Source organism: Zootermopsis nevadensis, unplaced genomic scaffold (assembly GCF_977971745.1).
Source record: "Zootermopsis nevadensis isolate Lab colony 2312 unplaced genomic scaffold, Znev_1.0 Znev_ptg000022l, whole genome shotgun sequence".
Classification (NCBI taxonomy): domain Eukaryota; kingdom Metazoa; phylum Arthropoda; class Insecta; order Blattodea; family Termopsidae; genus Zootermopsis; species Zootermopsis nevadensis.
Window position 1 is genome coordinate 15488778 of NW_028259154.1, and position 13728 is coordinate 15502505.

A 13728-nucleotide genomic window follows, 5' to 3' on the forward strand; every position below is an offset into this window, starting at 1 on the left:
GGTAGTCCATTGCAGCCGTGGGTGAGTAAGAGGAACTAACCCAAGCAGTAACGAGCTAGTCGCGTGTGCTTGAAGACGTGAAGTGAGTGTCGGTGGAATAACAATGCTGCCATATATGCCATTCGTGAACGAGTATTGGCCATTCATTGTAGCGGGCGTACTTTGCTACCTGGGGGCCAGGTTCGCGTATAACAGTGCAGTGTCATGGAACCCGAAACCCAGAGGGGCACAAAGCCACAAGACCCCCGACGAAGGTACGTTGAATCCCATCATTTTATCTGTCTTTTTATATAGATGTGAAATTAGGTCTCTTGCACCAAGGAAATACCGTAATTGAATATATTGGAAGATGTTCAAAATACTTGGAATCAAGAGAGATGAAGTGTGCCTCTAAGAGAACTGGAGGAATTTATACACTGGAAAACTCCACAATTTGAAGGGTACTCTTCACGTATTATTGTTAGAGAAATCATACCCAAGAAGAATTAAACATGTGGAAAATGAATTATGAACACAAAACGTTTGTTGAAAATCTCGGAGACATATGAGTACATGACAAAAAATATTAAAATGAGTTTTAGACAAGTACTGTGTGAAGAAGTGGGCTGGATTTAACCGGTTTAGAACACGTGACCTTTCATGAACACCGTGATGGACCTTCGGGTTCCATAAAAGGCAGGAAATTTGGCCAGCTGAATAGCTATCAACTGCTTAAGATTAGTCAGTCAATTATATGATCATTCCTTAGCCTATGTAGTAAGGCGTTGGATTAGTTTCAGTGGAGGACCGATGATGGTAAAATGTACTGACTGGTAAATGAATATGAAGTACAACTGTGATGATAACTGAGAGGGAAACAATGAAGTATTCTGAGAAAAACTTGCCACTTTGCCTACCAGAAATCCGGTGTGGGCTGCAATGGGATTCATCCCGGGGTTCCGCAGTTGGAATTCGGTTTCTAATTGCCTGATGACACCGAAGTCTCGTTAAGTTCTCGTGTGTTATTACATTTCTAAATAACGCCAGGGGGACGATCGCAATCAAATTATAATCGTAATTGGCAGCTGAATCACCAAATTATATTTTCCTCACACAAATCTTACAAGGGGTCAGGAGCCGAACGACGCACTTTCGATTGGATGGAGATCGGATGATTATTTATTCATTTGTTTTATTTAACGACGCTGCCAGCAGCTACATTGAAGACAGCAGTGAAATGTCCATTAGGTATGTGTTGTACGGACGCAGTACGTGAGCAATGAGACATAAATCGATAACGGCCTACGCAGTTCATGAGTTGCATCCCGAAATCTTTTGCTTCATAGATTTGCGGCGACGTAGAAGGGAGTACTGCAGTACGAAGCACACATATTTTCCAAACGCTCTGTTTATTTTACATCTGTCGTTGTTATTTTATATTAGCTGTTGCACAAAAAACAAGATTCATAAAACGCTTATCACAATACATAATATGACTGAGAAGAATATCCAATTTTTGTTACAGTAGCAGAGGTTGCAGATGAGGAAGAATATGATGAAGACGATGGTCAGAATCTAGACCTTACAAGTGCATTGCCATGGGATCTGGAGCATGTGCCCCTTGAATTTAAACGCTTGCCTGTGGAAGAAACAATCCGGCGCTCTATGGAATTCTATAACTTTATGAGCACTCGACGTACAGTCCGGTTTTTCAGCTCTGATCCCGTTCCAGCTGATGTAATCCGCAACATTATCAGGGTTGCTGGTAGGTTAGTCCAAAATTGGTAATTCACTTACACACTCAAAATCTTGTTTCTTTCTGAGATACCTATTACTGAGATGCACAAGTTTGTCTGATGATTGGTTATTCCTTCACTATCTTATGATGTATCAACTAACTGAGGTCATACAGTATCAAATGGAATATGGCAGAAAAACTGTGAATATTGAACTGGGAGGGAATTGGATGGATGTTGGAATGATCTGTGTGAAAGCAATAAAAAAATGTTGAAATAATTATTTTAATAACAATTAAAGATATTTATTTGTATAACTGCATGGACAGACTTTTTCAATAGAGAATAAAAAAGTTGCTTTCGATGTTCAGTAAACCTTTGTTACTGAAGATGCAAAACACCGAATTTTATCACTGTTTATTTTTAGCATGACCATTCAAATATGTTATAGGTTTGAAGATGACTGTCTTCTAGGTTTTTGCGCAGTGTAGTCTGGTAGAAATTTACCGACGTTTCAGAGGTCCACGCTGCCTCCTCCTCCTTCTGGCAGCATGAACCTCTGAAAATCGGTAAAGTTCTACCAGACTACACAGCGCAAAAACCCAGAAGACTCACTTCAAACTCACTGCCGTGAAAACCTCAAATCCTACGTTATAGGTACCTGAAGAAAATAATTTCAGTATTTACAGGCCCCACAAATAGTAAGTCTCTAAGCTGTAGTGTATTTAGTTAAAGCTTAAATTATGTGTACATTATTAAAAGAAGAATACTATGGGTGCTAGAGTGAACAACATTCATTTTGTAAGCAAATATTACTGCTGTGCATGTTGGACAGTCTGGTACTTGGAATTAGTTTAAGATTAATCACACCACTTCTTCCTTCAGGTACAGCCCCCAGTGGGGCCCATACAGAACCATGGACATATGTTGTAATATCTGACCCTGAGGTGAAGAAGAAAGTAAGGGAAACTGTTGAAGAAGAAGAATACACAAACTACATTAAGAGAATGGGTGAGGTCTAACAGAGGCATTAGTAATTATTAGGCCATCATCTGAAAGGAATAACAGGCTGGCACAACACACGCTGTTTCTGTGTTATGTGTGCCCCTCCAGCCCCCCACCTATTATCTTTTGACTAAAAATGATCACAATGTTAAGAGGTGATTATGATGCAAATTATTATCATAATTTATGCATGCTGTCTGAGTTAAGACCATAATTGGCAGAATTATGAAAATGTAAATAATACTATGGCATTTTACTAAAATTTGTTGATACGTTTTAATTTTGCCCAACCTCCAATAACAACAATGGACATGTGTTTCTGTGTGAATCTCAAATATTTATAAGGGTTAGAAATGTAATTAATGTAAGTTGTGGAGAAAAATGAAAAACATTTTGTGCCCAGTACTCTTTTTTTCTATAAGTCACACAGTTTTTGAGATAATTAAACAAAGGTCAGAATTCACAAATTTAAAATCTGCAAGCGCATTTTCCAACTTATTTTATGTAAAACTGGAGGTAAATGAATGATGAATATGTAATATATCTTCAGTTCAGTACTGACAACTGATGAATGATTATAAATAAGAATTTGAAATCATTATTATTTTTTGAATTATATTATTGTCACTGACTGTTCATACATTTTCCATTTTTCAGTAATATGTCCAGTTATGATGTATTTAATAAATGATTGTACATTTCATCATCAGCAATTTCAGCTTCAATAAATGTTTAATGTGCACAATTTTGACGTAAATACGTCTATATTTTAGGGTTAGTGTCATTCGGCAAAAAGTGTTACGAAAAAGTGTAACTTCATTGTTATGTTACCTAGGAAACGTCATATGTTTATCAACAAATAAACAACAATGGTTACCTAGGAAACTTCATCTGTTTATCAACAAATCGACAATAATGGTTACCTAAGGAACATCTATTTACTCGGCATTTTTGTTACTAAGGAAACGTCATCTGTTTACTCGGCATTGTTGTTACCTATAAAATATTACTTTATTTTACCTTACATTACATTACCTTACCTTACATTACTTTAGATTATATTACCTTACCTTACCTTACATTACTTTATTTTACCTTACCTTACCTTACATTACTTTACATTACATTCAGCTACCAATATATAAACTTCCTTTCCGTATAAACATATTTACGTCAAATTCTCCGGAACCGTGGTTCCACTATCACTTTTTTCTTCATTAATCACTATTATAATGAACATCAGATAACGGATTCTGCACGTTCTTTTGTAACACTAATGAATGCAGTTACTAATAAGAATTTATAATTTACAGTATATACCAAATAAAGAACTTTATTTTACGGAAAAATTTTAAATCTTAGTCGTCTAGACATAGAAATAAAATGAAAGTGACCACTATACAAGAACCAAAATATTCTAACCTTACACCTAACAAAAAATTTACATTTGCCATCATCTCATACAGTACAAGCCTACAATATTTGTAAATTAATTAAAAATGTCAATGTCTCGACTACTCTTCAAAGCTGGTAATCCTACCAACCACCGTTAAATATTATGATATTATGATGTAAGGACTGCAGAAATTACATGTATCACGTAAAACAAATTAACTGTGTTACAGGTGACCAGTGGACCACAGATTTGAAGCCTCTAAAGACATCCTGGGTCAAGGAATACCTAACAGATGCTCCGTACCTAATCCTCGTATTTAAACAGTTGTACAGTTATAAGGAAGATGGAACTAAACGCATCCACTACTACAATGAGATGAGCGTTTCCCTGGCTTCAGGCATCCTTATTGCAGCCATACATGTGAGCAGCTCACCGCTGTAACCTTACATAATCACAAAGCTTCTTCTTCTTCTTCTTCTTCTATGGCTCTCCAGTCCGTATTCAGTCCATGGCCTCCTCAATTCTCCTCTTCCATTCGGTCCTATTGTTATGTCTGTCTGTCCGAGGCTTTGATTGAGTTTTCGAAACATCTTCCTTTTTACGGTGCGAGGTTGTTAGCCTTGCGACCAACCCCCAACCTGGATGACCAGGGTACCTGGCTTAGTCTGACCTCTCCTCCTCCCACAAAGCTTAGCAGAACTATTTCAGACACTTGCAGCATGAATATAGCTTTCCAACGCAAATAACTCGTAATTAAAGTCAACTCTGATTTCAACCTGAGTGAAGAAATTGACTAGATGAGTGATCAGCAGCTTATCAGAAAGAACTGTTGTCAGTTATTTTTAGAGTTTTTTCAGTATTATGACATTTAGCAAACTAATAATCTTTGTTTGTATGGAACCCAAAGTTTCATCACCATCTTAAAAATTCAATCATATTAATTGATCACATGGCCATAATTTATGTATAGAAGCAATATGTACTATGAGAAAATGTTATTTAGCCCTGAAAAACATTTTCTCCTCAAATACGTGACCATACTTTCTGGTACCGCACAATGTTTCATAACTTTCAATTTCTTTCCTTCAGTACAGTATTTGCATATGAAGGAAAATGATCAATTTTAAAATAAATTTCAACCGAGTACCTTAATTATTTGTGGTTACAGTATGCTGGGTTGGTATCCTTGACCAGCACTCCACTTAATTGTGGGCCTGCTCTGCGAACTCTGGTTGGAAGGCCCGTATCCGAGAAACTCACGCTGCTACTGCCAGTGGGCTACCCAGCTAATGACGCTACGGTACCAGACCTCAAACGGAAACCACTCGAAGACATTTTGGTGGAAATATGATTTCAGGCTGTGAGAAACAGACAACAGCTTCAACAATTTTACATCACACTTTGGTGACCTCAATCACAAATTGCCAGAAATACTTTTTTTTAATCCCAGTATTTTCATTAAAGACTTAAACTTCCATAATGAAATAATAATTTAGATCACAATGCAACAGCAGGAAACACTTTGGTATAACTAGTAGTGCACTACCAGAAAACTAAATTTGGAGAAATGTTTCAATATACAACACAACAGTGGCATGATAAATATCTTAGCAATGTGGTGCAATTGTTGGAGGGACCTAACAATATTACATTTCTGTACAATGTAACTTTAGACCAGGATTCACCTACCACAGCTGTGCAAAGAAGGTAGCAACAGAGGTCCGTAAGCTGCATTCCACAAAACTTTTCATTAGGGACATTTAAAAGACTAAAAGCAGTAAACATAAGATTTATATAACCTTCACTGCTGTTAGAAGTGAAAACAATCAAAAAACAGATATCAGATAAAGATTAAATGTTCCAAAAATCAGTAAAACTGCAGGGCACCAAAATAATAATTTCAACAAAGAATAAACACAAACAAAGCTGGTACTGCAATATAAACATTTGAGCAGAAATATCCTGGAATGATCAGCTATACCTAAAGGTTTTAGAAGTAAACATTGAAGCCTAATCTGGCATACCTGACGATGCTGGCGGCAAAACTGTAGATATGTTAAAACCAGATAAGATAAATAGGTAAGTAAATATAAGTGTTAAAATAGAGCAACAACACAAACTGGTTAAATGCATATAGGTGAAGTAAAATAAGAACCTTTATAGATCATTATGCAGCAGAAGTGACAACAATTCTGACTGCACTTGGAATAACCAGGAATCTGGCCTCAGCTGTTAACAAACATACATGTAAATTATCAGTTTTTATTTCATCATTTTACTCTACATTTACACAAATCCTAACATAACGGACCAAGATTTGGGACGAACCAGTTGTTCAAACAGCACCGTTCACAAGAGATATTTAATGATATTATTGCACTTAATGGTTATCAAATGCTTCAATGACTCATACAAATCATTACTAAAAAGTAATGTGTTCTGGGTACCAACTGCCCATACTATAATTATTTCTGGCATTGTATGTGATTACAGCAGCGCTGCTACCCGGAATTCTAGAAAAATGCCTTTAATTTGATCAGTGCCGCATCTTCAGTATTTGAAACTAGAGCTGTCAAGATCAATTAATTTTATAATCAAAATTTGTTTCTGCTAATTATTTAGTAGACATTATATTATTCCACTTATTTCTGAAATTCCAAAAGCAAAATGTTGGCCTCAGATATCACAAAAATTTGCTGTATTGTTTATTCATGACATAAATCTACTGAAGCCATGGTCACAAAACTGAATCTTGGGCTGATTCCCCACTGTTACCAGACAACACCATCAAAGGTACATCAGCATTAAAATAATGTACAGAACTTAAATAAATAATAATAAACTGCTTTTTTCAGTTTTTAATTTTCTTTCATCCTTTTATTTACTACTAATGCAACAAACTAGGCAATGTAGGACAATTGTCATTTGTTGAAAGAAGAGTGTGGGCCTCATTGCCCTGGTCCCATAACTGGTAACACTGCATTTTACCTCAATCTTGTGGTGTGGCCATGGCTACGTAATTTATTAAAATTCTGTATTTTAAAATCTTATAACTTATGTTGATGCAAGAAACCATTCACTTGTCTCTCTCATCTATTTTGAAAACATGCTGAACAAATTTTGTCCAAGTTCAGACTTTATATCATATGTCCATTACTTACTTCCAAATAAATTAGTTGGCATTTTTCATGTCATTTATATTAACCAAGTATTTTCCTGATTAATCACTTAAACATTTTAACTGATTAACAGCTCTATTTAAAACCCCAAGAGAGCTAAAATTACAGTGACCATGTGTCAGCATGACCTGTTGTTTAACTGATTACATATGTTTACACAAATAAATGTTTCAAGAAATTATGGATATTTCATTATTAATTCATATGACACACCAGTAGTTTTACAAATTACAGAATATGGCTCCATACACAATACACAAAAAAATTGAATCTCTATGCAATAAATGTAAATAAGGCCTTAAAAACCCTAAACAAATCAAGCTCAAAGAATCAGAGAGAATGTATATTTAGTGTCAAATGTGACAAGAAGTATAAAATTTGGAAGGACGAGGGAAACCACAGAAAAAACCTGTCAGGACAAATAATTACCCAGCCAAAATTCAACCTTGGTGCCACTTGAATACAGGTAAATCTGTTCAGGGGAAGAGGAGAAAGACGAAGAAACTGTCTTGAAATCCCGCAAAATATTGGCTAATTAACGCTTAAACAGTAAATAATGTATATGTATGCTTGTGGAAGGACAAGAACTGTGCCAACTCTATATGTCTGATGCAAGAATAGCAAAAAGAAGAGACAACATTCTTACCATTATAACATTATCAATCAATTCTACTAACTACAAACTAGGAATCATATCTTGGCTACAAATTATCATCATCTGTGGCTCTACAGTCTCTGACATACCTTGGCCTTCTCACACATGGGAGGTTACTTGATCTACTTAGATATTTGGTAGGAATCCTTAGATGAGTGATCACAAGGGTTGGCTACAAATATATACTTAAATGTAAACAAAAGCAGTACTAAAACACTGGTCCTAATATGGACCTAAATGTCAGGACTAGAAATGGTACAACTCTTAAACAAACTAGGATCATAACACAATATTCCTCAAAACAGTGAAACTTCTTTAGTACAACTGCTGAATGTTTCCCAGTTTTAAAATCTCACTTTTGATAACCATCATTTCATTCACATACTTCTTCATTTTGTCTGTACTTGCAGAGAGTTTACTTTTATTCCTGCTTAACAATCACGTTTTCAAAGATCTTTCATGACAGTAATTTTTAATCATTTAAACATTCTGTTTCAACAACAGAGGTTAATACACTTAGGCCACTAGGCAGCTGTGAACACAGCACACCCTTTCCACCACATGTGAACAACGCGCTGGTTGCTGCAACTCAGCACGAGTGATAACAGGAAATGATAATATACTCCCTTGTGATATTCACATTACTCAGTGTTGTGGAAGATGCCTTTTTGATTGACATGGATAAGTTACCTCTACAGCTTTGTGTGCTTTTATACAAAACTTACACAAAGTGTTAGTCTGCTAGGAAAAACCAGGGATAACTCAGGAAGAAGTTTCCTAGGGTTTGAGTTATCAAAGGAACTATTCAGAATCTTATTAATAAAGTTAACTGGTATGTTGATAGGATACCAAAATGTTAATATCCAATATTAACATAACTTTGTTGTAAGACAAACAGCCTATGCCCCAGAATATTATTTTGTATGTTCAAATAAAATCAAACCTCACATAAGAAACTCTACTTGGGATCATAAGATACCAGATACTACTGGAACACATGGTTTGTATGGCTGCAATTTCAGTAGTTTTGCAGCTCTTGCAATCCTTTCACACAACACTGTAGTGTAAACTTATCCACACCCAACACACAGAAAATCTTTTAGAACACTTAGCCACATGTAAATATCACATACGAGTGACTCACAGCAATCAACAGTCATTGCATACAGCAGAATGAGCATGACTGTCAAAACTAACAAATATCCTCCCCGTAGCCTCATGGTATTTACCTTGAAAGACTAAGCGGTAACGGTTCATCAGTAAGAATAGCCAGTAACATGGGGACAATTCAAACCGAGTATTTCTAGAATACAGGTCTGAAGCATTATAGCAACACTAATCTATTCAGTAAAAGATATTTTGAAAAGAGTCTGTTATCATTATAAAATATCTACAAAAATCAAACTTCGCAGAATTGTGTAATGATACAGAAGTCACAACTCTGTGACACAATGTATGCAAAAAAATAGAAATTACTCAGAAACTTGTGTTTACCACACAAGTATTTCACTGTCTCAATAACATTGGCTCTGATATTTTTACCAGAAGGATATTACACTTTACTACCAATTTTTTTTAAAAAAATTATTTTCTTGGCCTCTTGAAAACAGTACTACAGATGTTTCACCATTTCTTCTAACCACATTACAAAAATTCAAAAACATTACATCCTTAATTATGCAGATATCAAAACATAAATATCAGGTACACATTGTATAATTTTTCAGAATCAGAATGAAAGACAAAGTAGCATACTTCTTAAAAAAGTTTCATATTTGGTCAAAACTAAGGAAAAGAAAAACATCTCCATAAGTTATTTTCATGTCAGAAACATTCTCAGCATAAGTATCACAATATTATAGTGGTCACAAGCCTAAAGAGTTAGAAAAATTTCTGTTATGTTGTTCTCAATTTTGTGATGTAGAAAACAAAATGCACATATATATCACTACACTTAATTTCAATAAAATAAAACTTAAAAATACAGTTAATAGATTATATGGTTCTATTCTGTAAAATAAAGAAGGCTAGAACTAAAAGAGTAAAAAAATCACTAATCCAATTATATTTATGCCAAAAATCTATTTGCTCTTAAAAAGAACGCAGTTCCAGGATATTTATTTCTCTATTATAGCATACTTCTTCCCCTTTTAGACTTTCTGCAGCTGTGATGGGGGTCTGGTATTCCTAACACACACAGTTTGTTCCTTACTTTGCTATGGATGAGGAAACACAGCTTGCAGCAAAAGATGGCTTTGATCTGGTTGGTCTCAAACCTGAGACTTTCTGCATGGAACCATCACATTCCCTTACAACTTCATAGTGGCATGAGGAAGGGTGTCAAAATGTTGTGTAATTTATTTTCTCATTTTCATAGTTGCCTATTCTCATATTTAGTAACTGTCAACCATTTCAGTCTTCTTCCTTCAAATGTTCTCCTTCCATCACTTAACACATTCCCCTTCCTATTGTGTTTCTTGTATCCTCCTCCCATGTCTTCCAGCTGGTACACAGTGAATCAGAAATTTTGGATTCATATGTTCTCTCTTCCTATTAATACCATAGTTGCCTAACCTCCTGAGTTTTTTCTACATCCATTCTTTGCATATTTAATTATATATGCAGCTCTTCTTAGTCAATCTTGCAGCCATCTTATCTAAAAATTAAATCTTATTTATCTCAAATTTTGTGTCCTGTAATAGTGCTGAACAGAATTTATGTCTATGAAAAAGGAATTTTCATTTGTAAATACCAAATAACACATAATTTGCCAAATAATTATTTCTGTGACCTGTTTCACAGTCATGCCATACATCATTTTAACTGAAACACTAGATACTTAAAACTTACAACTTACAAGACACCAAAATATAAGATCCATATCTACAATGATCAGTATCACTTAAAATTAATTAAATTCATATTAAACCTGAAATAAGAATCATGCTCTCAGTTTCCAGATCAGAATATTCACTGGGGTGATATGTAGCTCAAGTAAAAGGATATGAGAAGTCTTTGGCTTTAGTTTTATACAAGGAATGATACAACAGTATCACATCAAATCTGGACACATGTTATAATTTAGATCTCAAATACAAAAAATGATAACAATAGCAAACACCAGAGTGAATATGATTTACATAACACTAATACAGTGAAGTAAATTTTTACGTGTTTGGAATACTCTGCACTCTGTCACCACATTTCATCAAACTGTTTCCAATTCCTGCCATCCTGGCCAATGGCAGTACTGCAGTCTGCTCAAATCATCATGTCACGGGCCTGTTACTGTTCACATCCAGAGCAGCATGATGTAATACTTCATTCTCACAATGTACACACAAACAAGGTAAATCGCTTGAAATATTCATTTTGTATTATCAATCATCACTGATCAATCCAGCTTTTTCTGCATAACAAATCTTCTGTAACAAAAATAAAAATATAAGTTTAGTGTGAGCCTCATCAACACATGAAAGCCATCAGAAAGATCACACTGTATCCACTCACAACTTATGACGCATTTATAGCACAGAAACCCTCATATGGGATCAGATTCATGGAAAATATTTTTAGTTCAGTTTAGCAATGTATCAAAGACAAAAGTCTTTCGCCTCCTACAGCCAAACTCTAAAATTATCATACATTACCTAAGCTGCAGTTTCTCTCACAATAAATTTAACTGAAATAATGTGATATCTTATTTATTATATCATATTTTGGAACATAGGTTCTATTGTATTTAACTTATAAGTAACCATTTTATTACTTACAAAATAATTTGCGGCAGGTCAGGTGATTTGTAGATGTATTTATGTCCATATTTATAATTCTTGTCAAATGGAACAAATTCAACACGGCCAGCATCTTTAGGTCGTATCTGAATGGCAGTGTTGTACAGCTAAGAAAGTAAACATATAATATAAACAGATTAATACAAGTAAGCTCAGTGCAACAATTCCAACAAGTTTGCTCTATTATTCCAACTGGATTTTTAATTCATGAATGCGAATGTGACGCTGTCTTATAAATAGTGTAAAATAGGTGAGGGCAGATGAGTTACACTTCACATTTCAGATGTGCAAAGGAATGTATGGAAGTTTCCTGCAAAGTGTCCATTACTGTTATCAGATGTTAACCAAAAACTATGCTGTCAACAAACGTGAAAAAGACTCATCAATAATAAATATCATAAAAATCCAACCAGCAGTTCTAAAGCTGTTACATGTGGCCAGACAACTTTGTTACGGTAACAGGCATATTTTTACAACATTGGTTGTGGAAGCACCAAAAGAAGAACACTGTTGTAAGAAAATACATCAAATCCAAACCCTGCACTGTGAATTCACAATAGGAATTAATGGTTCAGAGACATGACCTCATCAGGGCGATTACTCATCACCCTGATGATGGAGGCAGCAAGAACATCTGAAATGCTGGTTAACTTCTACCAGACTACATGTCACTACAGCCCAGAAGATCTTTATACTCACCACTGTGAGAACCACAAATTCCACAAAGCAAGCACATATTCAGTCTGACAAACTTTATTACTATGAAAGTTACAGCATGAAGATCTAAGATGGAGAAACAAACACTCCCTACAACCAAGAAATCATAAATTGCTGATGGCACAGTACATTTCCTGATGAACAATAATATCTGTAGAACATGTACAGTAAAAGTACAGACTTATACTACGTAACAACACAAAATTACAATACTGATGAAATATATACATACCCTCTTCCCCAACAGGAACGGCACAACCATATCATCCTCAGCATGCAGTATCAGGACTGGTGATTTGATACTTCCCAAATGTCTGTCTGTCTCAAACAATAGCTGGTTTTCTCCAACAGGATCCACAAAGAAGAACTCAAACCATGGCAACTGTCTGTACAGCTAATCAGGAGGGAGACACATTACCTCACTGGGATGGTTTCTAACTGATACGCACACATCGTGCAAAATAGAGAATGTGTAACAGACACGCTGTCTCTGTTTCACATTCAACTCATTTGGGGAAAATAAGAAATGCACACATTTTGGCTGTAAAACCTCAAAGGAAGAGACCTCTGTGAGACCTAAGTATAAATGGAAGAATAATAGTAAAACAAATCTTTAAAATATTACTCCAAAGTGTTTGCTTACTAAGACCAAATTAGTTTCCACTTTTACAGGTATAACAGTGAACACTGAGCACTTATATAAAATGTAAGGCAAAACCATTAAGTATGTTATATCCATAACCATAGAATCATCCACATGTAGGAAGATTAAAGTTGAGAGGCTGAGGTTGGCAGCCTCACCTCTCAAAATTAAATGTTGTGTGCACACATTAATCTAATGTTTGCTCTAACATCCACATGATTGTTATTCACATTTTTAGAACTATTTATCTAACCTTTGAAAATGGATGTTCCTTAAGCTCATCCCTAAGATTGTTAAATGGTGATTCCAGAATCAATCCATCTGCTTTCTTTCCTTCTTGGGCAAGCAAAGACAAAGCATGTGAAGACACACTGAAAGGGAAGAAAAAGCATAAGATTCATCGTATCCACATGCAAAACTTGTTTGAATAGCCTCAAGTATCACACTTCACATGGAATACTAAATATGGAAAACATGCAAGAGAAGTTTCCACACTGTCTCATTTCTGGTCACCACCATTCCCCGGCTTATTCTCCCCTAACAACTTTCTTAGAAGTAACTGCAGGGCAATATTCTAAACATGGCCCAACACTTCAGAAGAACGCAAGACCAGAGTAAGGTAAG

The 13728-nt window shown here is 35.3% G+C and overlaps 2 protein-coding genes across 9 annotated transcripts in view; one reads left to right on the forward strand and one right to left on the reverse strand.

Annotated features, from left to right (window-relative positions):
* On the forward strand, positions 1-7476 carry Iyd (Iodotyrosine deiodinase). 3 transcript variants are annotated; one of them, XM_022084192.2, is made up of 5 exons: positions 1-254; positions 1508-1744; positions 2601-2726; positions 4346-4536; positions 5285-7476. In XM_022084192.2, the coding sequence occupies exons 1-5, from the start codon at positions 104-106 to the stop codon at positions 5465-5467; spliced, it is 888 nt and encodes a 295-aa protein (XP_021939884.1). In that variant the 5' UTR covers positions 1-103; the 3' UTR covers positions 5468-7476. The 3 variants fall into 3 exon arrangements, with proteins under 3 accessions (XP_021939884.1, XP_021939883.1, XP_021939885.1); XM_022084191.2 differs by having other exon boundaries at positions 4-254; positions 1505-1744; XM_022084193.2 differs by lacking the exon at positions 1-254 and adding an exon at positions 1244-1355 and having other exon boundaries at positions 1505-1744.
* LOC110839725 (lysophosphatidylserine lipase ABHD12) overlaps positions 6365-13728 on the reverse strand; it is a 21929-nt gene continuing 14565 nt past the window's right edge. For 5 of the 6 annotated variants that reach the window (XM_022084189.2, XM_022084184.2, XM_022084187.2 and 2 more), the window contains 4 exons: positions 13358-13475; positions 12694-12855; positions 11724-11851; positions 6365-11375 (listed from right to left, as the gene is read on the reverse strand). In XM_022084189.2, the coding sequence (XP_021939881.1) occupies positions 11345-11375; positions 11724-11851; positions 12694-12855; positions 13358-13475 (439 nt within the window). In that variant the 3' untranslated portion in view covers positions 6365-11344. Of the gene's footprint in view, positions 11376-11723; positions 11852-12443; positions 12552-12693; positions 12856-13357; positions 13476-13728 lie in introns of those variants that run through there. The other variant, XR_002546604.2, reaches the window with a different exon arrangement.